Source organism: Asterias amurensis, chromosome 8 (genome assembly GCF_032118995.1).
Source record: "Asterias amurensis chromosome 8, ASM3211899v1".
NCBI lineage: Eukaryota > Metazoa > Echinodermata > Asteroidea > Forcipulatida > Asteriidae > Asterias > Asterias amurensis.
This window is the reverse complement of record NC_092655.1, coordinates 6,732,223-6,755,366: the sequence shown is the minus strand read 5'-3', so window position 1 is coordinate 6,755,366 and position 23,144 is coordinate 6,732,223. Positions and strand designations below refer to the sequence as shown.

General features: G+C 40.2%; 2 protein-coding genes across 2 annotated transcripts; one reads left to right on the top strand and one right to left on the bottom strand.

The window, feature by feature from the left end:
* Window positions 1-886: 886 nt before the first annotated feature.
* Window positions 887-21,666, bottom strand: LOC139940490 (uncharacterized). Its single transcript, XM_071936772.1, has 16 exons — window positions 21,585-21,666; window positions 19,727-20,007; window positions 18,681-18,851; window positions 11,774-11,864; window positions 10,767-10,850; window positions 10,144-10,245; window positions 9,534-9,671; window positions 8,512-8,730; window positions 8,105-8,176; window positions 7,382-7,456; window positions 6,918-7,139; window positions 6,381-6,596; window positions 5,803-5,962; window positions 4,366-4,700; window positions 3,451-3,609; window positions 887-3,090 (listed from the first exon to the last, which is right to left on the bottom strand). The coding sequence occupies exons 2-16, from the start codon at window positions 19,960-19,962 to the stop codon at window positions 895-897; spliced, it is 4,476 nt and encodes a 1,491-aa protein (XP_071792873.1). The 5' UTR covers window positions 19,963-20,007; window positions 21,585-21,666; the 3' UTR covers window positions 887-894.
* On the top strand, window positions 12,191-18,240 carry LOC139940920 (monocarboxylate transporter 2-like). The gene is made up of 4 exons (XM_071937314.1): window positions 12,191-12,401; window positions 13,289-13,432; window positions 15,193-16,008; window positions 17,086-18,240. The coding sequence occupies exons 1-4, from the start codon at window positions 12,191-12,193 to the stop codon at window positions 17,214-17,216; spliced, it is 1,302 nt and encodes a 433-aa protein (XP_071793415.1). The 3' UTR covers window positions 17,217-18,240.
* Window positions 21,667-23,144: the final 1,478 nt, after the last annotated feature.

Here is a 23,144-nt window from a genome sequence, read left to right as displayed (position 1 = left end):
TTTAAGCGTGTACATCACATTTTCTGATACCACTGATTGTAAGACATCAGTAAAAATGCTGCTTATAAATTCTTACATAGGGCTTATACAAAACTGAATACAAAATTATGTACACACCCTTCACACAGAAATAATACTTAGCTACTTAGCAGTAATGCTTATTAAAACAAACACATCATAGCAATGGAAGGCATCTTAACACATGATCAAATAGGAACATATTTCCAAATATGTAAAACATAACAAAGACATTTGTGCCCAAGTGCTCAGTGCTCTTAGTTGCAGAATCAACTTGGGCATACAATACATGTTTATATGTAACTATGTTCATGCATTAAAATCCCTGGAAAAAGCATAATCACCCTCTTCCATATATAAAAAAAAGTATTTCCTCCTACTTTAATAAAGTTTTAGCATATTTTTTGCGGTTTGGAACACCGATTGGAGGAGGATTAAAATTACTTTCCCCGTAAACGATAAAAAAATGATGATAACATAATATGTCTGTTTTAAGAAACCAAAGTTAAACTTCATACAATATCTCCAGGTTTAAGCATGATACAAAAAAAAAGAAGCTATTTACAGAACAGCCCTTTTCACACTGTATCTCCGTGGAATACAGTCCTGGGGAGGCCCCTCGAGAGTTTGTTTACCCCTCGGTTACACTGTCCCTGCTTACATGTAGGCCAGTGTTCCATGGGGTTCCAGCTGCAAGTTTCAGGATTACCCTGGGCTTTTACCGCTTACCCCTACTCCAGATAGGAGCTGCGTTGTCTATTCCCCAGGGTATGCCAGGGGCAGGCAAGGGTAAAGCGACCATAGTGTGAAAAGGTCGGCCATAATTCCCCGGGGAAACCTCGGGAATTGAGTAGTGTGAAAAGGGCTTACCTTTGATCACTCAAAATAGTCAGAATACTGCCTTGGAGTACGCACTCTTCTGGTCCGAGTCGACGTGTACACAGAAGGGTGGAGCGGAGTTCCTTTATCATCACATTCTCCATCACCACCTGGGCCTGCATCACCACCTGGGCCTGCATCACCACCTGGGCCTGCATCACCACCTGGGCCTGCATCACCACCTGGGCCTGCATCACCACCTGGGCCTGCATCACCACCTGGGCCTGCATCACCACCTGGTCCTGCATCACCATCTGGGCCTGCATCACCATCTGGGCCTGCAACACTACCTGGGCCTGCATCACCACCTGGTCCTGCATCACGGCTTGCTCCCACGTCACTGCCTGGTCCTACGTCACTGCCTGGGCCTGCATCACCACCTGGTCCTGCATCACCACTTGGCCCTACATCTATCTTAGCTGAGGATGAAGACTCATGCGGTTTTATTGTCTTAGAACTCTCATCATCAAAACTTGATGTAGATGAAGATGATGATGATGAGGTCTGTGGTTTCATCTTCCTTTCTGTATCCATGGAAACAGGATCCAAAATCTTGGTAGCAGTTTTTGTTTGTTGAGATGTGGCATCAGTGACCACAGGTGCCTGTAGTTTAGGGAGGGTACTGCCAACTTTAAGACTTGTATTTAAGGAGGTTTGTTTGCCAATTGCTTTGACCTCAGCCAGTATGATTGGATTTGGAGAAGGTTTAACGGCTGATTTGCTAACAGAGATAACTTTGGTTACTGGAGCTGGTTTAAATGCCGAGGATTGACTCTCTGGTTTCTTGATATTACAAGGGTCTGACTGGATGACGTTAGGTGAGGCTCGACCCGTAAATGTAGACCTTCCAGATCTATCTCCGAAGGATGCACCTCTTCCCACTGGTAGCTTCACTCTGGCTAGCTGGACATGCGGAACGTGTTGTTTACTAGTTATTACTTTGTCAGTTGTAGACTTTACAGAAAGGTCTATGTTTGCTGCTGTTGTAGAAACGGGTTTGCTACCTAAGGTGGAGAACTGGGACACCCCTTTTCCAAAAATACTAGAGCCTGCAGTTTTGGAAGTACTTTGGTTTGCTTGAAGAGAGCGAACTGAGATAGTAGTGCTAGATGGCAAATGAGAACTCATGAGACTTTTACCCAGTGAGGAAAACGTTGTGTTGGTGGATCCTGCTGCTTGCTTGGAGTCTGTCTTGGGACTAGCTATGCTGTCAATAAGCTGAACCTTCTGAAGACTGTGCAGGCTTGAAGAAATCCCCGTCGACACCAAAGAAGAGGAGCTGGTAATCTGGTTGAACATTGCTGAAGCAGATACTTGTGAAGTGACCAGCTGTGGCATAGCTTGTTGGGGCCCTGACTTACTCAGCGTTGTCAATGGTATGCCAGACATGTTTCCCTTTTCAAGATCTTTCAGAATTTTAGCCTTGGTGACTGTACCTGGTACGCGCGATGAGGAGGTTAACGACACGGTGGTGAGTGGAAAGTCATGAAACTGAAGCTTTTGGATTGCTTGCTCATGTTCCTTATCAATGTTCATCTTTTTGTCAGGGCCAGACGTTGTTGCGGTTGTAGTCATTTTTGGTTTGACTCTTGTAGGACCACCCTGAGCAGCAAAGAGCCCTTGTAATGCAACGTCTGGTGAAACCATTTGGGCTAAGGAGAGTCCAGGATCCAGACTACCAGATGTGGTTTCAAGTTTCCCTTGAGCAAGGCTTTCAAGAGCCTTCAGAGTGGCGCGTCCTGGAACATCGGATGTTGCAGGCGGAACACTTTTCAAGGCGGCTGACACAAGCTGTGGGATATTGAGGAGACCTGCAATTGAAGCCACTTGTTTTGCATTCGACGGAGCACTGCTAACAGGTTCCGAAGAACTTGTAGTTTGGCCATAATTGGAAAGCATTTTGCCAGCTATTGCCATAGCAGCCTGTTGTACAGCCGCCTGAAGCTGACTTGTGTTTAAACTCTGCTCTAATGACGAAGCTGTGCCACTAGTAGAGAGTGGAGGCTTTTGGATTGTACTTGTAGTCAGAGGGGCTTTCTGTGCGGAGGGCGCTCTCGGTGGTTTGTGTTTTGTTCCTGTGGATGAGGCTGTAGATACTTTGGAATTCATCTTATAGCCTTCAAGAGTTGTTGAAGCAGACCGATTAGAGACAGACATCTTTGTGGAACCTCTTTGGATGTTGAAGTTCAATCCCTGTTGATACAATAGTATTATAATTAATAGGATTTCAATAGAGAAATCATCTTTCTTAAGAATTTTCATAGATATGTAAACAAGTATTAATATAGCATCGCAGATTTAAAAACAAATAAAATCAAACCAAATTTTTTTTTTTTTTCTTAATAAGCCTAATCGGAATTGCAGCTGCGCATGTCTGTTACTGCTGACATCGCAATTTGTCTTTCTCATGTGACCTTTAGACAATACCAGTGGGTATTATCAAAAGGTCACGGGAGATAGATAAATTGTCTTGTCAGCAGTAACGGACATGCGCAGCTGCAATTTCGAATAGGCTTATACAACAAATCTCGTAAAGTAAAATATTTTGTTTACCTGGAGAAGTGTGCTCGGTGCCATGTGAGATGAAAGTAGTCCCAACTGCTGTAGCTGAGCAAACGTCATGCTAGTTTTTGCCGTTCCCTCTGCACCAACAGACAGGGCCATGGAGACTGATGGGCTGACCATAGTTCCAGAAGATGTCACGGTAAGAGGCTGAAAGAGAAATTTGAAAAGAGATTTATTGACCAATTCACCCGAAGTTATTGCTGGAGTAAATCTGGGTTAGTACAGGCAAGTGTAATTGGCAATTTGTTGCCTTGTTTTTCTCTGATTTTGTTCCTGGTGGTATAGAGTGCTGTTGTTGCTTTTGTAGGGTTGGTTTTATATACATGTATTTGATTCTCTCTTGTTCTGTGTTTTGCTTTTACTACAGGGCCCCCAGAGAGAACAGTGTTTTTACACTGATGGGGCTACCCTGTATAAATACTACTTAATAATAATATGAAATTAGCTCATCACTTTCAAAGTTGCATGCCTGTAGAATAAGATAAACTAACTGGCAACGAAACAACAATAAAACTTTGACTCTCTTTTCTTGCACCACAATATTATTTCACGTTAACTGCTTCAACTCTTTAAACAAAAAATTTTTTTTGCAAGTCCCCAGACTCACAAGGCCTGATGGCCACTTCAAGGTGTGGGCTAAAATTATTTTTTTCCTGAGGCCGTTGCCACCTACTCCTAGGGCTGAAACAGGGTTACCCCTTTTACAGTCCATACGGATGTAGGCTTGGGTATCATCAATCAGAAGCCTGGCCGGTAGAGCAGAAAGCACTACCTGCTCAATTTGACAAAGCAAGTGCCATGACCGGGATTTGAACCCACACTCTACTGTTCAAACACCAGAGCTTGAATCCGGTGCTCTTAACAGGTCGGCCATGACACGCTTGGCACACTGTTGTCACTTACCATTTCTCCAATGCTGGATGGAGTGGCTGGATTACTCTTACTGCTAATCATTCCGGTTTTGCTCATTGATTTCTGTAAGAGATCAGAAAGCTGGGGGGATGTTGCAGTCAACGACAACGACGTTGTCACTGATGAGGACGTTGACGAAGGTAAATCAGACGCTTCTACCGAAAGCCCAGAAGGTTCACTTGGAGCAGCTCCTAGTTTCTCTTGGCTTTGATTGGATGGTAAACTTGCCATGGCAACTAGAGAAGATAGTTTCATCTGTTTGCGCTTGAGAGTGTTTGGGCTCTTACTTCTTTTGCGTTTGTATGAACTAGGAGTTGCAGTTTTACCTGGCAGAGACAATAAAAGAGAGACATTCAATACTTTATAACTTTTGAGTACTTTTCATAAATATTGATAATACCAGCAACTTTAACAATTAAGTTGTTTTAACAACTTCACAAAGGGTGGCATGTTTTCGGCCAAGGTTTTCTTAACTGACTTAAAGACACTGGACACCTTTGGTAGTTGTCAAAGACCAGTGTTCTCACTTGGTGTATCTCAACATATACACAAAAGAACAAACCAGTGAAAATTTGAACTCATTTGGTCGTAGAATTTGCCAGATAATGATAGAAGAAAAATAAACCTTGTCACATGAAGATGTGTGCTTTCAGATGCTTGATAATGGGACTTTAAAGTCGAACTTTGAGGTTTCAAAATTAAATTCAAATACTTTGGTGAGAAGTTACTACTTTCTCAAAAACTCTGTTACTTCAGAGGGAGCAATTTCTAACAAGCTCAAAAGCTGTCCATTACTCGTCACCAAGTAACTTTTTATGCTTACAATTATTTTCAGTAATTAACACCAGTGTCCAGTGCCTTCAAGGTAGACGTTATTTATTCATTTTTCCATCAAATCCCAGAGCTAATTATGAGAACCTATGTCATTGTTTATTTGTTTTAAGGTAGTGTTTCATTGGCAACAACATTTACAAAGGAAATAGATTACTCAAAGAGCTTTAAACAATAATACCACGAGTAGGCACAGGAATGTCTTCCATTCATGAATTCAAAGAGGCCCTCAAAACCCCTTTTTTCACAGCTGCTTTTCATTAATTTTGTGTTTCTTCCTTGCGCCATGAGCATCACTTGTGGTGGATACCGGCGCACTATAAGTGTTCTTATTATTTATTTATTTATTATTTAAATCTTTTCAGAATAGCGGAGTGGTTAAAATCTTCTTACTGATGGCTTGATGGAAGGAGAAACAGGGGAAAACAAAGGCTCAGTTATACAGATGTAGTTGCCAGGGACATCGGGGTGCTTCCAGCTGATCTTCCCAACTTAATGAGAGATCGACAGGGATGGGCAAAACTTAGCATGATTCCGACCCCGGTCGACTAGAGAGAGAGAGACTGATGGCTTATGACTCGATCTTGTAATTCTTACCCGCTTTAGTCTGGTTTCCATCCCCTCCTTCTTTCTTCAGTATTGAATCAAGCTTTGATTCCCTCTTACTTATGGCCATAGTGGCCATGTAGCGCGCATACTGCTCACTGAAACTAGATCCTGGGTTGACTTGAGAGAGTTTCCCCGGCTTTGCAAGATTCTAGAGGAATAGTCAAAAGAAAATCTATAAATATTTGGATTCTGCCTTGATGATGTATTTTTAGACATGGAATCAGAATGTGCGTCTCATTTTTTTCGTAAATTAAGGTGAAATAAATTGAACAAGGCTTTCCTAGAAAAAAGAAGACTCCTACAAAACAAATCTTTTTGCTAAGGCAGGGTGTTGGGGTAGAGTGTTGGGGGTAGGGTGGGGGGGGTAGAGTGTAGGGGTAGGGTTTAAGCAAAAGTCAATAATAAATGTGGATGTATCTTAATGGTTAGGTAATCATCATAACAAAAGTAGCAACACCATAACATTAGGTTGAAGATGAATGAATTTTAAGACACGAACAGGATACCTCAACCACAGAAAAACAGCTAAACCAATTATTGGGAATAGAGATGATCAATATACGTACCTCGCCAGGGGTTGTCGGCAGACTGCTACGTCTTCCCCGGCCAGCTGGAGGAGTCTTGCGCCCTTTCAGCTCCAAGGATAAATCTCGATGGACTCGTTTCTTGCGGTCTTTATCCTTCTCTTTCTTCTTACGATGGTCAACATCAAATTCAGATCGATCAAAACTTTCCGAAACTGATGTGGTGAGAACGGTGCAAAGGAAGTCACTGATTTCATCCTGATGGTCAAAACATATCTTAAGTTATACCAATGTAAACACATTATCCATAGCTCCCCATAACAAATAAAAGTAAGCTGTCTCGTTGGTACATGTATGACACTACTCTAGAATTGCAAAGGCTATGGGTTCGAATCCCACTGAAGTAATATGCTTGTGATTTTTTTCACAGAACTTTGGAAAGTACTGAGTACACAATGCTAACACACATCGGTGTATACAGGTAAAAAGCAAAAATTTAGATTCTATAACCCGGATGCAAATTAAACATCTATTAAAACATGTGAAAAGTATTGAAGGCTAAGACAAGTCTTGGTTTACCTGAATGCATCTATCCACCATACTCTGAGTCACTCCTTCCATCTTCTTCTTCATCTTAGACATCCTAAGATGTTCATCTGCTCCTCCCACTACCACCAAGCCAGTCTCAGCTCTCATATGCTCCCTTAGATTCTCAATATCATCTTGTGTACAGACACTAGACTCCTGGCCGGTCACAAAGAGGGTGGGGGTCTTGCTGTCTAGAAGTGGCTCATCGACTCCCTACACAAAAACAAACTCTTGTCAATTTTTCAAGCTTACAAAGATTTCATCCCATTTGTCTGAGATCCTCCTACAGCTTACCTAAAATTTGATATGTGTAGTACTGCACTTGAAGCTCGACTTTCTTATTCATGGGTTATCTTCATGTTTGGCGCCGTGAGTGTCACTTGTGATGAATACCAGGGCATTATAAATATTCTTAATATTATTATTACAAACTGGGCCAGCATTCTGTGACTTACCCCCCTTGCTCCATTGATGCCAGTGACAGGAAAACCAAGACACACAACCGCTGTTACATGCTCAACCAATGAAACCTACAAAGTGAACATAATACAAAGAGTATTGTCAACATAATTATAGACAAGATCTTTGACTTATACCTAGACAACATGTAAAGTAACACACACAACCGCTGTTACATGCTCAACCAATGAAACCTACAAAGTTAATACAAAATAAAATACTGTCAAAGTAGACAACATCTTTGGGTAATAGTTGGATTGCACATGATGTCACCGACTACAATCTTTGATGACAAACAATGGAAACATGAACTCACTAAGCACGACTCCCAGCCAGTAATAGCCTTTTACGCATACACGTTTCATCACCCCTGGCAACCAATACGGGGGGGGGGGGGATACGTTGACTACGACTTGGTACACACAACCGCTTTTACATGTTTCACCAGTGAAGCCAACACATTCAACACAAAACAAAAACATTAATAAGTAGTGAAGACAAATTTAGCAAATGAGAAATTCAGATGGAAACAATCACAGGAGGGGATTTCCCATTTCCCTTGAAACTTGGCAGAGAAAGATAAACATTGCAAAATAACCTCATAATTAAGGACAATTTCAAATAAGTTAATTATACACAGAGAGTATGAAATTTAATTATGTTGAATCTTTGATGCAATACAGAGAACCTTTAAAATGTAAATAACATGAGTAACTTACATGGCATGCAATGAGAGCTCCAACAGACCAACCTATGAGAACAATCTGGCGGTTTGGAAAGTGACTCTTCAGCTGGTGAAATAAAGAAGTCATATCCAATGGTTTAATTTAGATTCAAATCATTCAAGATTGGACAATATGCTGTTACAGGGCCAAGTCTATAAGCACACAAAATTGCTAATCTCAGAACAGTATCGCTCAGTAGAAGCAGGTTACCAGCCAAAATTACATTTAGTTTGCATTGTTGTGGCTGATGCCCCACTCATTTTTGCTTAGAAAAAAAATTTGCCGAGAAGTATTTTCTGCTAAACAGCTTTAGGAATTTGGCCCTTAGCGTCAGGGCTTAGAGTGATATTCATATTGGGTTTGTGTTCCTAGTTTGTAAGAGCTAAGCTTAGCTTACTTACCTCCATGACTTTAGTGCGTACAGCGCCTACCATGTGCTCTAGGCTTTGAGCAACACTGACGCCACTCCCTCCACTCACAGTGTGCATAGTGACTGGAATCACCTTACCAAGGTTTGCCAGTTGAGCATTCCAGAAGCGGACACGGCGGGCAGTCGGAGCAGACGGGAACGAGGGACTGTTTGGGGTGATCACAAGGAGAGGGGAACCCGGTAGCTTTTTCTACATAAGAAGAAAACATGATAAGAATATATATATTAGTTTGCGGTAACACCATGTGTTTATATCTACTTGCCAGGTAGAGTTGTTCTTAGGGAACTGTTTTGCTTTATTCCACTGCCGTGGAGTAGATAAAGCGGAGGTTCGGGAGACTTCTCAGTTCTGAAAAGAACTGTCCTGCTTTATAACTATTACCAGGGCGGATGGTATAGAAATTTGACTGGACTACTACTTTAGCTTATAGGATCGTAATGACTGTACTGCCGCGGAGTCAGTTCGGAATTGGTCTCAACGTTTCGACTAGCTTGCTCTAGTCATCGTCAGGTATAAGATCGTCATGATTAGAATAATTACCGATACTTTGCAGGATAAGAGTGAGAGAAGGTCTATAGTCAATACTTACTTGTTTTAAAGGCCTGGAATTTCATCTTTTAAAGGGCAAGGCCATTTTTATTTTGCTAAGGGCACTTCCATTGAAAAATCTAAAAGTCCAAGGAAACTTTTGATGACAATATGTTCAAATCACCCCCTCTAACGAAAAAAAAGTTTAACTTTTACTTTTAATGGTCAGGAACCATGACAACAATTTAAAACGTTTCTTATAAAACACATAAGAATTGGTCCTTGATATATCGTCGGGATTTTGAGCACTTTATTTCTACTAATGATTGGCGGACTTTTTCGAGCAATGGCTCAAATGAAAGCTTGTAACTTTCTCGACCCCCATCAAAAATATCTATTGAATTTTAAATCAAAATTTTTAGGTCAAATCGGCCAAAAATCTGACATAGCATCTTAAAACTTACGGGTTTATGCTGACTCAATACACCCACAGCAGGATCCCATGGCCTCTTGAGGAGTAGCATCAACGCCTCCGAGCTTGCTGCACTACAACGACTTGAAGATGTGGACAGACTTATCATCTTATCAATCAAGCCAGGCACCTTGGAATGGAAAAACAATCATTATTATACTAGTGTGATGTGACAATGAGATGAATATTTTTTGCTGACGCTCTACAAAAAGAGCTTTCTAGCCCTGCTTTGTCAACACCTTAGTTCTGGGGTGCCAGTCCGATCCAACTTAACCTGTAACTGCCACTTAACCTCAGTTATGATACATGCTCGGGTGTGATATTTTATAATATAATAATAATAAATAACATTTATATAGCGCTTTCCACAGGCGTTTCAAAGCGCTTTAGCATTGTGTTTTTAGCCGAGTCTTGAATGATCTGATTGAGGACGAGTCAGGGATGTTAAGATGGAGCTTGTTCCAGCAAGTTGGAACAACTACTGAGAAAGCTCTACCACCATAGCGGGTATTCGTGCGTGGACCATTGGACAGTTGAAGATGGATGTTATATTCAATGTTATTATTACTATTATTGTACATGTAACTGCCATTCAACCCTACCTTTGATTTAAGGGTCTGTAAAACATCCAGATAAATGGACAGGAGAGATGAGCTTAGGCTATCTATCAAAACGCTGTGTAACCATTGTGTTAACTTGCCATCCTGCAAACAAAATAAAAAATACAAACAATTATATGATACAAAATGGTATAAAGAAAATCATTTGTTTGCATTGTCGTGTATACAGCGCTTCACGTATACCAAAGAACTGCATAAAGCCAAGCTGTGAACTCGCCTTGCCCCTAAAGCAAGTAAAGAAATCCAAAAACCCATGATCCGCTGGCAAACGCCTTGCTGTTTATGAGCATGTGGATTGTCATTTAAAGAGTCACTTTCACAGCCAGGTTGATTGGAAATGGTGAAGTTCAGGAGTGTATTTGGGTTAGTTCTGTATTAGTATAAGGGCAGATCCAAATCAAACAGCCATCAATCAATTGTCAAGTGGTTTTCTTGAGCGTGCGTTTTTCAACTTTCAACTAAGTGTTTTAGAGACAAGTCCGTTTTATCCTGTAAGGTTAAGAAACTCATAAGAATAACTTCCTGTTTTGGGAAAAATATAATAACTAAATATATTTTAGAGCACTTTAGAGTCGCCCTTTAACAAGTATGTATGATCCACTTACCCAACCAATGGAGGCTAGAGTTCTGCGTACTTTCTTGGCGCATTTATCAAGATGAATTCTTCTTAAGACTGGCTCGTTAGGATTCTAAACAATCAATAGATAAATAGAAATTCAAAGAAACAATGAGAATGAGAGTTTCCTGTTCTTGGCTAAGCATTTACTTGTGTTGTTACTTGTTGTCTTTTCTGTTTTATCAAATTCGTTTTCCCTTTTCCATTGTTTTTGTCATATGTTCAGTTTTTAACTGCTAGGGTTAGCTTGTTTATTCCATAGTGGGATTTCAATGTATAAGAGGGTTCCCCAACACCCTGTGCATTTTTAAGTGTCTTTTAGTGGTGTATCTAATATTTATTTTTACCTATTGTCGTGTTCTTATATAATGTTCGTTTGTACCCCGCGGTGGTGCAATTTCTGTGTGTTTTATCTATGCTATTTTTATCAATATTATTATCTAGTAATGCCACATTATTCAGCTTCGTGCTGCCAGTTGGTTTTTTAATAAAAATGAATGAATGAATGAATGAAAATTGAAGGTATTGGTCACTTCTTTGGTACATATAGATTTTTGTACACGTATGAACATATCAATTCATCAGTTTGATATTTCATGAAACAGTAGCATGGTAAGCCAAATTAGTTTTCTCATAGTTAAGCATGAGATAGACATTCATGTACTACTCAAACTGAAAGGCCCATTCCAGAATACATGAGTTAGCGTACGGACAGTACTTTTTTGTGTTGTGAGGCCTGCTGATTAAAAATGCTAGACTTCAAATTTCCCAAAACTAAAATCTATATTGGTTTAAAAGTTAAAGACAGTGGACACTATTGGTACTTGTCAAAGACCGTTCTTCTCACTTGATGTATCTCAACATACATGTATGCATAAAATTACAAACTTGTCAATCGATCATCAAACTCTGGGAATTGAAAAGAAAAGCTATTTGAGCCAGTGATGAATGAAATAACAAGACGACTGAAATGTCAGCACAAAACTCTGTACTCACTCCTTCGTACGCTAATCGTGCTAACCGGTCTGACTGCAGATGCTTGATAATCTTATCAAACAATTTGTTTTGGTGGCTGGTCCATCCAATTCTAAAATGAGAAAACAAAATATCAAAAAAACAATTAACTAGAGTTTTTGCAGACAAAACACGGCCACCTTGTGGGCGGTGGGGACTCCAGTACTTATGCTTTATGTACCTGAAAATGAATTCGAGAACTCTCTGTGAATGATTTCATAGAAAACTACAGTTGCAGAGAGAGAATAGGTTCTCTTTCATTGGGTTTACTTTCATTGTACATTGAATTTCATTGACCCTAACCTACTAAAGATCCAGAAACATTGTGGTTTACACTAAACAGTTGCAACAGGACAGTAGTAAGTTCAAGTCTGGATGTGCTTCAGGGCGGTTTTTAGTATGGCGTGTAGACCTCAGCCCATTGGAACCTACAGTGAAGGAGGCTGGGGTTGGACCATTGTTTTCGGAGGGTTCACTATCATGTTTATTTTCAATGGCACCTTGAAAGCATTTGGGGTTCTTCTAATAACAATAAAGGATGACTTCGACACCGATTTGTGGATGATAGGTTCACTGGGCTTTCTTCATTATGGATTATTCTACGCGATGGGTAAGTAAAAAAAGAATACATTTTGTTAGGGTGGGGGTGAATTTTTGTATGATCATCATTCCATACACGCGTCAAAGATTGACAAAAACAAGCTTCCATACTTTGGTATTATATCCAGAAGAGAGGGGGACAACCTTGAGAAGATCTTTGTGCAAGGATGTGTTGCAGGTAAGCTTGGGGGATATCGATTTATTTTATTCACGATATATCGCTGACAATATATCGCGATATTCGATATAATCACGATTAATTAAATTTGACATCATCAGTCTTCAAACTCCAAGTGAAAGTTGTAACGGAGACAATCATAAGAGAGGTGTTCTAATGACCTATTCTTCTGGTTTTACTCCAAACCTATGGGGTGCAAGATGTCTCAGCTAGGAAAAACATCGCAACATTGCGATACTTAAGCGATATTTCGATTAAATCCAAAGCGATCCGATATTGAACTCGTTTCCAAATTAGTATCGCAATATTCGATAATATCGTGATATCGCCCAAGCTTAGTTGCAGGTAGTCGCCGACGTGGCCGTCAAAAACTTTGTTGGACAGACGGAATCGTAGAACTCACGGGCTTATCAATAAACGTACATATCGATCTGCACTGGATAGACAGAAGTGGAACTCCATCATACCCAGGGTCACAAAGGGTCAGCCATGACTCATAAGACAAAGACGACTCGTGTACACATTTGGAATTCATTTGATTGATGAAAGTTACATGTTTGTTTTGACATTAGGAAGAAATTTTATTATTTTTAGGCAAAGGCTTGAAGCATTACCCTTTCTTGCCTACGTTTATACATTTGAAAATACATGTACTGTGCTTTGGACCAAGGTCGAATCGTCACCTTATTATCAGTGTTGTCTTTCTACTTTTAAAACAGGGCCCATGGCCGGAGCAGTAGCTCGTCGAATAGGAAGCCGTTATTTGGTTGTCTTTGGCGGAATGATCTATGGACTTGGTTTGACACTTGCTTCGACGGCAAACAGTGTCATTCTGTTTGGTGTGTCACTCATTGTGATGGCTGGTATGTCAATGTCATTTCATTTGTCAATTTCTAACGATTTCCACTAGCAGACTTTTTGGAACACTAGGTGGCAGCAGACCAGGTAAATCCATTGTTCTTGGTAATGTGTGCATGCTCAGAACTAAGTAAACAAGGGGAATTTGCCTGGTAAGTCTGCTGCTACCTAGCTTTTAAAAGTCTCCCATTAAAGTTTTTTTTGTCCTGGCTGACCGGTCTACGTAGGTTGGTGGACTTATAAATTGTAATTTATAGAATGTGGGTTTGATTCATGGGCTGGTTAGTTGCGACGCCTGTGTCCTTGAGCAAGGCACTTTATCATAATTGCTTCTCTCCACCCAGAAGTACAAATGGGTTTCTGGTGAGAGCTGGAGAGTATTCTTTGATAAACTAGCATCCTGTCCAGGAGGAATAGAAATAGTCTTAAGCCTGGTTCATACTTCCTGGGAATGCGAATTTGATGTGAATTTGACGTCACAACCCCTCTTTCGCTGTGATATTCGCCAGAGAGTCAACTCAACTCAGCGCAAATTGTGTTGCCAGCTTGTGACGTTATCATTTGTATTGCATTCGCCTTCGCAGAAAGTATGAACCGGGCTTTAGTTGTTCAATGCCAAGGAAATCGGATATACACACTGGCCTGATGAGCCACATTGGCTCGGGAGAGACCTTACTTAAAGGGACACATTGCCTTGGATCGGTCGAGTTGGTCTTTGAAAAGCGTTTGTAACCGTTTTTTATAAAATGCATATGGGTAGAAAGATGTTGTAAAAGTAGAATACAATGATCCACACAAACATGCCTCGAAATTACGTGATTTTCCTTTTACCTCGTCGACTAACACGTCGGCCATTTATGGGGGTCAAAATTTTGACTCCCATAAATGGCTGACCGTGTTAGTTCGCACAGTAGAAGAAAAACCACGCAATTTCGAGGCAAACTTGTGTGGATCATTGTATTCTACTTTTAAAACATCTTTCCAACCATATGCATTATATAAAAAACGGTTACAAACGCTTTTGTTTTGACCAACTCGTCCGTTCCAAGGCAACGTGTTCCTTTAACTCAAATCTCAAGGCCAGACAGCGACTTCAAGGTGAGGGCTACACTTAACCCATTTGGGCCATCGACCAAAATCCACTGGCACCAGCGGCACGTGGCCGTCTTTGACAATAACCAAAAGGTTTCTAGTGCCTATTGTAAATTTGTGTAAAATAACGGTGGAAACAATTGCAACAGAAAATGATTGAGTATACAGTACTGAGTATACAGTGCTAACACACATCGGTGTATGGGTAAAAACCAAAATTAGTATTCTTTATCCCCGATGCAAATTTAACATCTATTATATCATTGCGGTACCCGCTGCCAAAACATAGGATTCGAATTGCCTCTAGCTGCCGGGCAACCTCGGTACTCTAGTTGGTAAGACACTGCTCTAGAATTGCAAGGGTCGTGGGTTCGAATCCCACCCGAGTAACATGCTTGTGATATTTTTTCACAGGACTCGGGAAAGTACTGAGTATACAGTGCTAACACACATCGGTGTATGGGTAAAAACCAAAATTAATAGAAAATGATTTATTTTGCACATGTGCAATTATTATTAGATTGAAGTGATTCATCAGCTGTTATAAAAATAATGCTTTGCTCCAACATTATAATTTAAAATATTTTAGCAAACTTACTGGCTTTCGTAATATGTTAAAATTTATTTTTCAGTAATTTTTAATTTTAGTTTATTTTATGTCCATCATTTTCAGGACTGGGTGCAGGATGCGCGTATGAAACATGCAGGGTTGAACTGGTTTTCTACTTTCATGATAAGTTTCCCATAGCATATGTTCTTCTCACAATTGGAGGCCCGATTGGGATGATGGTGTATGGGCCGTTAACGCAAGTTCTTCTGGATACCTACGGCTGGCGAGGCACGATGCTCCTTCTTGGTGGGGTTAGTTTCCACGTTGTCGTTTGTGGTCTGCTTATTAGGCCAGGCAAACATAGCGTTAAAGATTACAACAAGGTCTCACTAAATGATAATGACGATGTAAAACATCCCGAGCGAGGCACATCTAGTCCTGTGAACTGCTTTCATGATTTCTTGATGATTGCTGGCTTGGATGTTTTTCGAAATGTAGAATTTCTGATTCTGTCTTGTGCAAGAATGGCCATCAATATTGGACATGCAGGAGTGATTATCTACATGGTACCAGATGGGCTATCTCTGGGACTGAACACAACTCAGGCGTCGTTTCTGACTTCGGCATGGGGTTTTGGCAGCATCATCGGACTCTCTCTATCAGCATTTATCACTCAACGGAAATTCATCTCAAATCGTCTTACTGCAGCCATATCAGGGTTGATAACTGCCGTATGTTTTGCAGCAACTCCGTTCCTTACCACTGTCACGTGTCAGTTTCTCATTATATCGCTTTTAGGCGTCGGTGCAGAAGGTGTAGCTCAGACGTTGGCAGTGAGCACTAGAAACCTGCCGTTTAGTGACGATCGTCAGTTTAACGTCCAGGGCTGGCAATGTTTCCTGGTTGGTATATCCTGCACAATCGGCAATATTATAGCAGGTGATATAACTAAACAACATGTGGTTTATTCATTTTTTTTTTTTTTACCCATACACCGATGTGTGTCAGCATTGTATACTCAGTACTTTCCCGAGTCCTGTGAAAAAACATCACAATCATATTACTCGGGTGGGATTCGATCCCCACGACCCTTGCAACTCTATAGCAGTGTCTCGACAACTTTACTACCGAGATTGCCCGGTAGCTAGAGGCAGTTGAATCCTATGTTAGGGCAGCGGGTACCGCAACGATATATAATGTACAAATTTGCATCAGAGATAAAGAATATTAATTTTGGTTTTTACCCATCATACACTGATGTGTGTTAGCACTGTATACTCGGTACTTTCCTGAGTCTTGTGAAAAAATATATCAGGCATATTACTAGGGTGGGATTCGAACCCACGACTAAGCTTGGGCGGTATTGATTTATTTTATTCACGATATATCGCCGACAATATATCGCGATATTCAATATAATCGCGATTAATTAAATTTGACATCATCAGTCTTAAAACTCCCAGTGAAAGTTGTAGAGGAGACAGTCATAGCATACGAGAGGTGTTCTAATGACCTATTCTTCTGGTTTTACTCCAAACCTATGGGGTGCAAGGTGTCTCAGCTAGGAAATACATCGCGATATTGCGATACTTAATCGATATTGTGATTAAAACCAAATAAATCCGATATCGAAATCGTTTCCAAATTAGTATCGCGATATACGATAATATTGGATATCGCCCAAGCTAATACCCACGACCCTTGGAATTCCAGAGCAGTGTCTTACCAACTAGACTACCAACTAGACTACCGTTGCCCGGTAGCTACAGGCATGTGGTTTATAAAAGTCCTATGTTTTACATAAAACAGTCATCAAAGCATCAAAATGCAAGCAACAGTTTGAAAGTTCTTTGGATAATTTTTAAATAAAAATAATAACAATTCAGTCAGCAAAATTATTATACTTATAAGCGTGTTTCAAAAGAAATCTTGCTTTTCCTTGAGATGTTCTTTTTCCCCTTTTTTATATAAATCAAACTATTCGAAAGTAATAAATCATTTGCTGTATCATTTCAGGATGGCTGTATGAAGCAACTGGAAGTTTTCAAGCAACTTTCGTCATGTTTTGTGGCACTTCAGTTGTTACAAGTGTCTGTTTGCTTGTGGATTTGATTCGGCTTCGTTTAATTGGTCAACGTGATGAATGAAACCGCTCCCCATGTGACACCATTTGGGACCACTCATTGGTCAATAAACAAAGCATGGCCATGTTACCTTCCGGTGCCTTGTCCATGTCTTTGGAATGCTATCTATAGCGATTTAAGAACAATGCAATCCAGACACTGGACACTATTGGTAATTGTCAAAGACTAGTCTTCACAGTTGGTGTATCTCAACATATCCATAAAATAACAAACCTGTGAAAATTTGAGCTCAATCGGTCGCCGAAGTTGCAAGATAATAATGAAAGAGAAAACACCCTTGTCACACGAAGTTGTGAGCTTTCTGATGCTTGATTGCGAGACCTCAAATTCTAAACTTGAGGTCTTGAAATCAACCTCGTGGAAAATTACTTCTTTTCTAAAACTACGTCACTTCAAAGGGAGCAGTTTCTCACAATGTTTTATACTATCAACCTCTCCCCATTACTCGTAACCAAGAAAGGTTTTATGATGATAATTATTTTGAGTAATTACCAATAGTGTCCACTGCCATTAATGTTCAGCGCTTTTGAACACAAATGCATTGGAATTTTGCGCTGTGAATAATTTGTAAATTATAAACTATTATTTATAAATACTAAGCTGGTGACTTAACGGTTATTTAACTATCAATAAACAACATTTTTCTAAACGGTTAACCGTTAAACTCAGCTCTGTTGACAAAATTGCACTGTAGATCTCTGGACTCATGCTCTTGTGTTTCTGATCAGCCGAGTGTGGGTTTGAGTTCTGGTCTTGACACTTGTGCCCTTCGGAAAGACACTCAACCATTACTGCTTCGTCCTTTGGATGGAACATTATAGCTATTGGTCCCATGTGTTGTGTAATGCACGCAAATGAACTCAGTTACACATATCGCTAATATTATCCTTTCCTGTATTTGGCGGCTTGTCAGCTGTTGGTTTGGTCAATAAATATAAAGGGATTTGCCCAGAGCTTATAACAAAAGACCATTGTTTTTGGCTTGCGTGTTTGTGTGTGTGTGAGCTTGGATGTTTAAAGTCACCAAAGCATGATACTGGGGTTTGAGCAAAGTTGACTGAAGTTAACTATTGTAAAGAAACGATTGCAATTCATAATACAATTCAGTTTTTCCTCAAAACAATACACAAACATACCTCCAAGGTATATCTCCAAGACCTCATAGCCCTTCGTTCTTCTTCACTTTCATCAGCTACACGACGCCTTCGCTCTTATTCAATTGCTCACTTCCAGCTTTCCCCAGGACCCTGCACCATGACACGCTATGGCGATCGGGCCTTTTCAGTCATAGCTCCAACACTTTGGAACAAGCTACCCACCCACATTCAAGCAGCTCCTTCACTGGACACTTTCAAATCTCAACTTGAAACCCATCTGTTTTGTCAATCTGGTTTTAGCGCTTAGAAACATCCGTATTTAGCGCTCTATAAATATTGTAATTATTATTAATTATTATAACATTCATACCTCGTCAAGTTTTTCTCCCATTCTTCATCAGAATGTTCCTCAGCTGTGCTGGAACGAGCAAAGTTGACATGTCTCTCGCATTCATTCATAACAGAGTGCGCTCTGCCACTGTCATATGGTACAGCATTGGCCTGGAATGGGGTCAACACATCAACTCGTACATCCGGCTCTCTAAAATAGAAAATCAATTATGCACAGGGTTTATAAAATGCAAATTGTGTTTAGATGAAGACCGTCTACAGCAGTATCAAAGAAAGAGTTCTTGATCCTGTAAAATCATGCGATGGTTACCCACATAGCACAAGATCTTGATTGGATAAAATGACTCTTTGAAATACAAACAAAACTTTGATGGATAAAAATGGTTTCTTTTTAAATTAAGCAAAAATAATGTTACACCTGCTTTATATGAATTGTAGCAGCTTCATTTCTTACATGTTGTGGTTGTGCAGGCCTGATTTAGATTTTGAGGTGGCAAAATCAAGCATCTAAAAGCATACAATTTTGTGTGACAAGGGTGTTTTTTTTTTCATTAGTATCTCGCAACTTCAACGACCGATTAAACTCAAATTTTATGCACACGTTGACATACACCAGGTGGCAAGACTGGTCTATGACAATTACCTTTATAGTACACTTTTGGTAATTGTCAAAGACCAATCTTCTCACTTGGTGTATCTCAACATATATGCATAAAATAACAAACCTGTTCAAATTTGAGCTCGATCGGTCGTCGAGTTGCGAGATAACTATGAAAGAAATAAACACCCTTGTCACACGAAGTTGTGTGCTTTCAGACGGTTGATTTTGAGACCTTAAGTTCTAAAATTGAGGTCTCGAAATCAAATTCGTGGAAAATTACTTCTTTCTCCAAAACTAGGTTACTTTAGAGGGAGCTGTTTCTCACAATGTTTTATACTATCAGCTTCTCCCCATGACTTTTTACCTAGTAAGGTTTTATGCCAATTATTTTGAGTAATTACCAATAGTGTCCACTGCCTTTAAACAAAATTCAATACATGTTCAGTATTAAAAATGAAACTTACATGACATTGTGCCTGTCTGATCGTAACCTTAGAGTTCTAGGAACAAACAGCATCCTTGCTGGTTTAGCATGGCTAGCATCTGGATGCGCATTCCAAGACTTAGAGTAGCAATGATCCAGATGAACTAAGTCCAACTCCCTATCCCTCGCAGATAGCTGATACAGGAATGAAGACATAGTACGAGCTCTCTGACCAGGGTCCAGGCCACTGTTGGCCATTCTGGCACTGTACGCCATGTCTTTATTGAACACAACACAAGAAACAACAACCCTTGTGTATAACTGTAACGACAAGAAAAACATGTTTCAAAACTATTATTATGGGAGCTTATAAATGGACCATAACACACACTACAACCAGGGGCAACAAAGACCATGACCTCAGTGGTGCCTACCTAGTGTAATTCATCCCGCTGTCAGGAGGATAGAGGGTAACGTTTTTCGCAACTCTTGATGTACATACGTTGGACTACGACTATTATGAGTAGTACTAGTACTGAGTAATCAACCACAGTAAGTATTTCACATGTTTGTGTGTACTGTGTTCCTCCATGGAGGAAGATCGTTACTGGGAAAAAAACTACATGTAGCTTAGGATAGGAGAGTACTCCGGAGTACAACTAAGTAGTATAGTACTATAGACCTTATGCACATGACGTCATTTCAGTACGGCGCCCCCGCATTGAGGTCAAAAGGAGGTTATTCATTGGCCAATCGATGTGCGTTTCGATTGTTTCGTCATCGTTTGACCTCAAAGATGGCGGCTGGATGATGTCAATGCATAAGGTCTATTAATATTGGGCTCTGAATCTGTTGATCACGCAACCAACAGATTCAGAGTCCAACGTTATCAGTACTATGTAGTACTCCTAAGCTACACGTAGTGTATCCCTAGTGTCATCTAGGGTTCCTAAGTTTAGTACTCAGCTACATGTAGTGTATCCCCAGTGCAGTATAGGGTTCGTTCCGCTATTGGATTGTCCCCGAACCCTCATAATCGTCATAGCTCAGAAAAGTTTCTGTATGGCGCCACCACTTTTTCATTCGATATGATATAATACAGTATCTAATTTACCTCAATGAGATATCTCTTTTTGTAAAAATGAGTGAAAAAGTGGTGGCGCCGTACGGAAAGTTATCCCATAGGATAGCTCTACAGTTGTATTGTAGAATACCTCATATATACATAGACCCAGTAACTGGGGCGCTGTACTCCTTTTAAAACAATTTTTGACTTCATCTGTCGTCGACAGATGAAGTCAAAAATTGTTTTAAAAGGAGTACAGCGCCCCAGTTACTGGGTCTAATATATACTATAGTACTCCTAGAACTCTGCTATCGTTTCTCATTAGCAGAACGAACCTCTAAAAACTCTAGGTAGAAGTACTCAGTCGTATTAATCAATGGACATATAATAATGGTCGTGATTGATGGTCATGATTGATGGGGTATTTTACATTTTGCACTTTCCAGTTCACTAAAAACAATCAATGTATAAGACTAAGAGCATGGAGGAAGAAATAGAGTAACTAAAACAATGAAATAACTCCATGGTTTATGCTAACAACCTAGTTAGTTTATTTACACCATTTTAAGTTTGTTTCTTTGTTTGTTTGTTTCCGATGATCTTCCCATCCATGGCCATGCCATCCGGATCCAACACAAGCATTTATTATGAGCAATCAGCAAGGCAACTCGTTTTCGTCTACGAGAAGTTCAGTTGGTTTGATCATGTTGATTGACTGGCTGGGGACAGCTTTCGTTCGTCAACGAAAAACAAGCCTGATCGTGGTAATGTTCTTCAGTTTACTTGGACAACAAACAATATCGTAATTATCTTTAATATACACAATATTTACCTCTCGAAAACGTTGATATCACACTACGCTTTTTTACACATCCTTCCAAAACAACGCGATCGGTGTGATTCCATGTGTACACACATGGTAGGTGTATATGTACTTGGTGAGGGAACCTACTTGTTATCACACACACGACCGTCCATACCGCTAGTATGCACAATTCTTTACTAGCCCTCAGTCATGTATCTCGCCATGCCATTTCCCACTAAAAATGCTTTGCTCGTTCAAGCAAGGGCGCCGCCAATGGTGGGCTGCCGCCACATTGCTGGTGGCTTGCCAGTGTAGTCTAGATTTCAAGCCGTCCAATTAACTAAATCATACCGTGGCTGGCGGGCGCGCTTTGGCACTATCCAGAATCAAGCACCATAGTCTTGGGCCAAGACTAGCCGCGCAAGCGCCTTCACTCTTCTTCCTTTCGAGAAAATTTCACGACGTCGACAAGAACAACTCCAGTTTTCACTCCTTTCTTTCGATAAATTTATCCGTTTTAATCGAAACAAATCCGGGCAAAAAGCATGTCAAAATTTGTAAGGTAAGTTTCTCATTACCTTGGTTGAGTATTTTATTTGAAAATGTGTTTTTTTCAATGTAAAATCTGTACTTTTACTGTTGGGTTTTTCCCAGGGGCGCTGATTTTAAAAACCACGAGGTTTCCAACAGGCCCGGGGTATGTATTGACTTGAACTGCCTCATTAGATAGCGCCCCCTATCGGCAGGAGTAGGACAGGCATGAGCCCAGGTTAGACTCCTCCGTTGCATGCAACGCGACAGAGTCCACGGTATAAAGGTCCCGTACAAAATTTCAAAAATCTGTTAAAAATATTTTTAAATGATTTTGGAGGTTGAACAAAGAATTGACTAGAGTGGGATTCAAACCAACGACCTCCGACGTGCCGGCGCTCTACCAAATGAGCTATCTAGCCCTATATTGGCGGTGGCCCTATAAAATTAAAAATTAAAAATATTTCTACCTAACTCGGGAGTCTGAACTTTTACTCGCATGTTCCTTGTAGTTGAAACTCAAAGATCGCATTATTTAAAACTGTTTAATTTCCTCCTTTGGTGTTAATATTTTATGAAAAAGAAAATTGAAATTAGCGTGTTTCGATCCCACGTCGTGAACTTACTTCCGTGTAAACACTTTCTCGCCTACTATTTGCAGCCAAATCGCTGTCAACCTGCGTTAACCAAACACAAGACAGATGGATAATAGTCAGTGAGCAGTTTACACAAAGCGCAGAAGTCCGAACTATGCGATACCAAGCATTGACGTCTTGTGCCAAGACTCCATGTGCCGGAAGCATATTTTTTTTCCTAGGACAAATGAGGCCACTTTTTGCAATAAATTAGTGCATGCTAACCATCCCAAGAAAAAAAATATATACGCACGCAGGAAAGCACCCTCTGTTGTCCGCACATGAACAAGAAGCAATGTGAAAAAGCAAGACGGCGACATTTTTGCTGCACGCTTAGAATTTTTAATTTTTTTTGCAAGAAAAAAAACTAGCTGGAAGATTTTATGCCTTCTGGATTTTAAAATGTATATTAGAGGAGTTG

Excerpts from the sequence above, each read along its gene's own strand:
- LOC139940490 (XM_071936772.1), bottom strand. The coding sequence starts at position 19,962 with ATGGCGTACAGTGCCAGAATGGCCAACAGTGGCCTGGACCCTGGTCAG. Across the intron at positions 10,851-11,773 it reads CACGATTAGCGTACGAAGGA|AATCCTAACGAGCCAGTCTT; the intron begins GTGAGTACAGAG and ends TTGATTGTTTAG. Across the intron at positions 9,672-10,143 it reads TACAGACCCTTAAATCAAAG|GTGCCTGGCTTGATTGATAA; the intron begins GTAGGGTTGAAT and ends TTCCATTCCAAG.
- LOC139940920 (XM_071937314.1), top strand. The coding sequence starts at position 12,191 with ATGGCGTGTAGACCTCAGCCCATTGGAACCTACAGTGAAGGAGGCTGG. Across the intron at positions 12,402-13,288 it reads TGGATTATTCTACGCGATGG|GGCCCATGGCCGGAGCAGTA; the intron begins GTAAGTAAAAAA and ends CTTTTAAAACAG. Across the intron at positions 13,433-15,192 it reads GTCACTCATTGTGATGGCTG|GACTGGGTGCAGGATGCGCG; the intron begins GTATGTCAATGT and ends CATCATTTTCAG.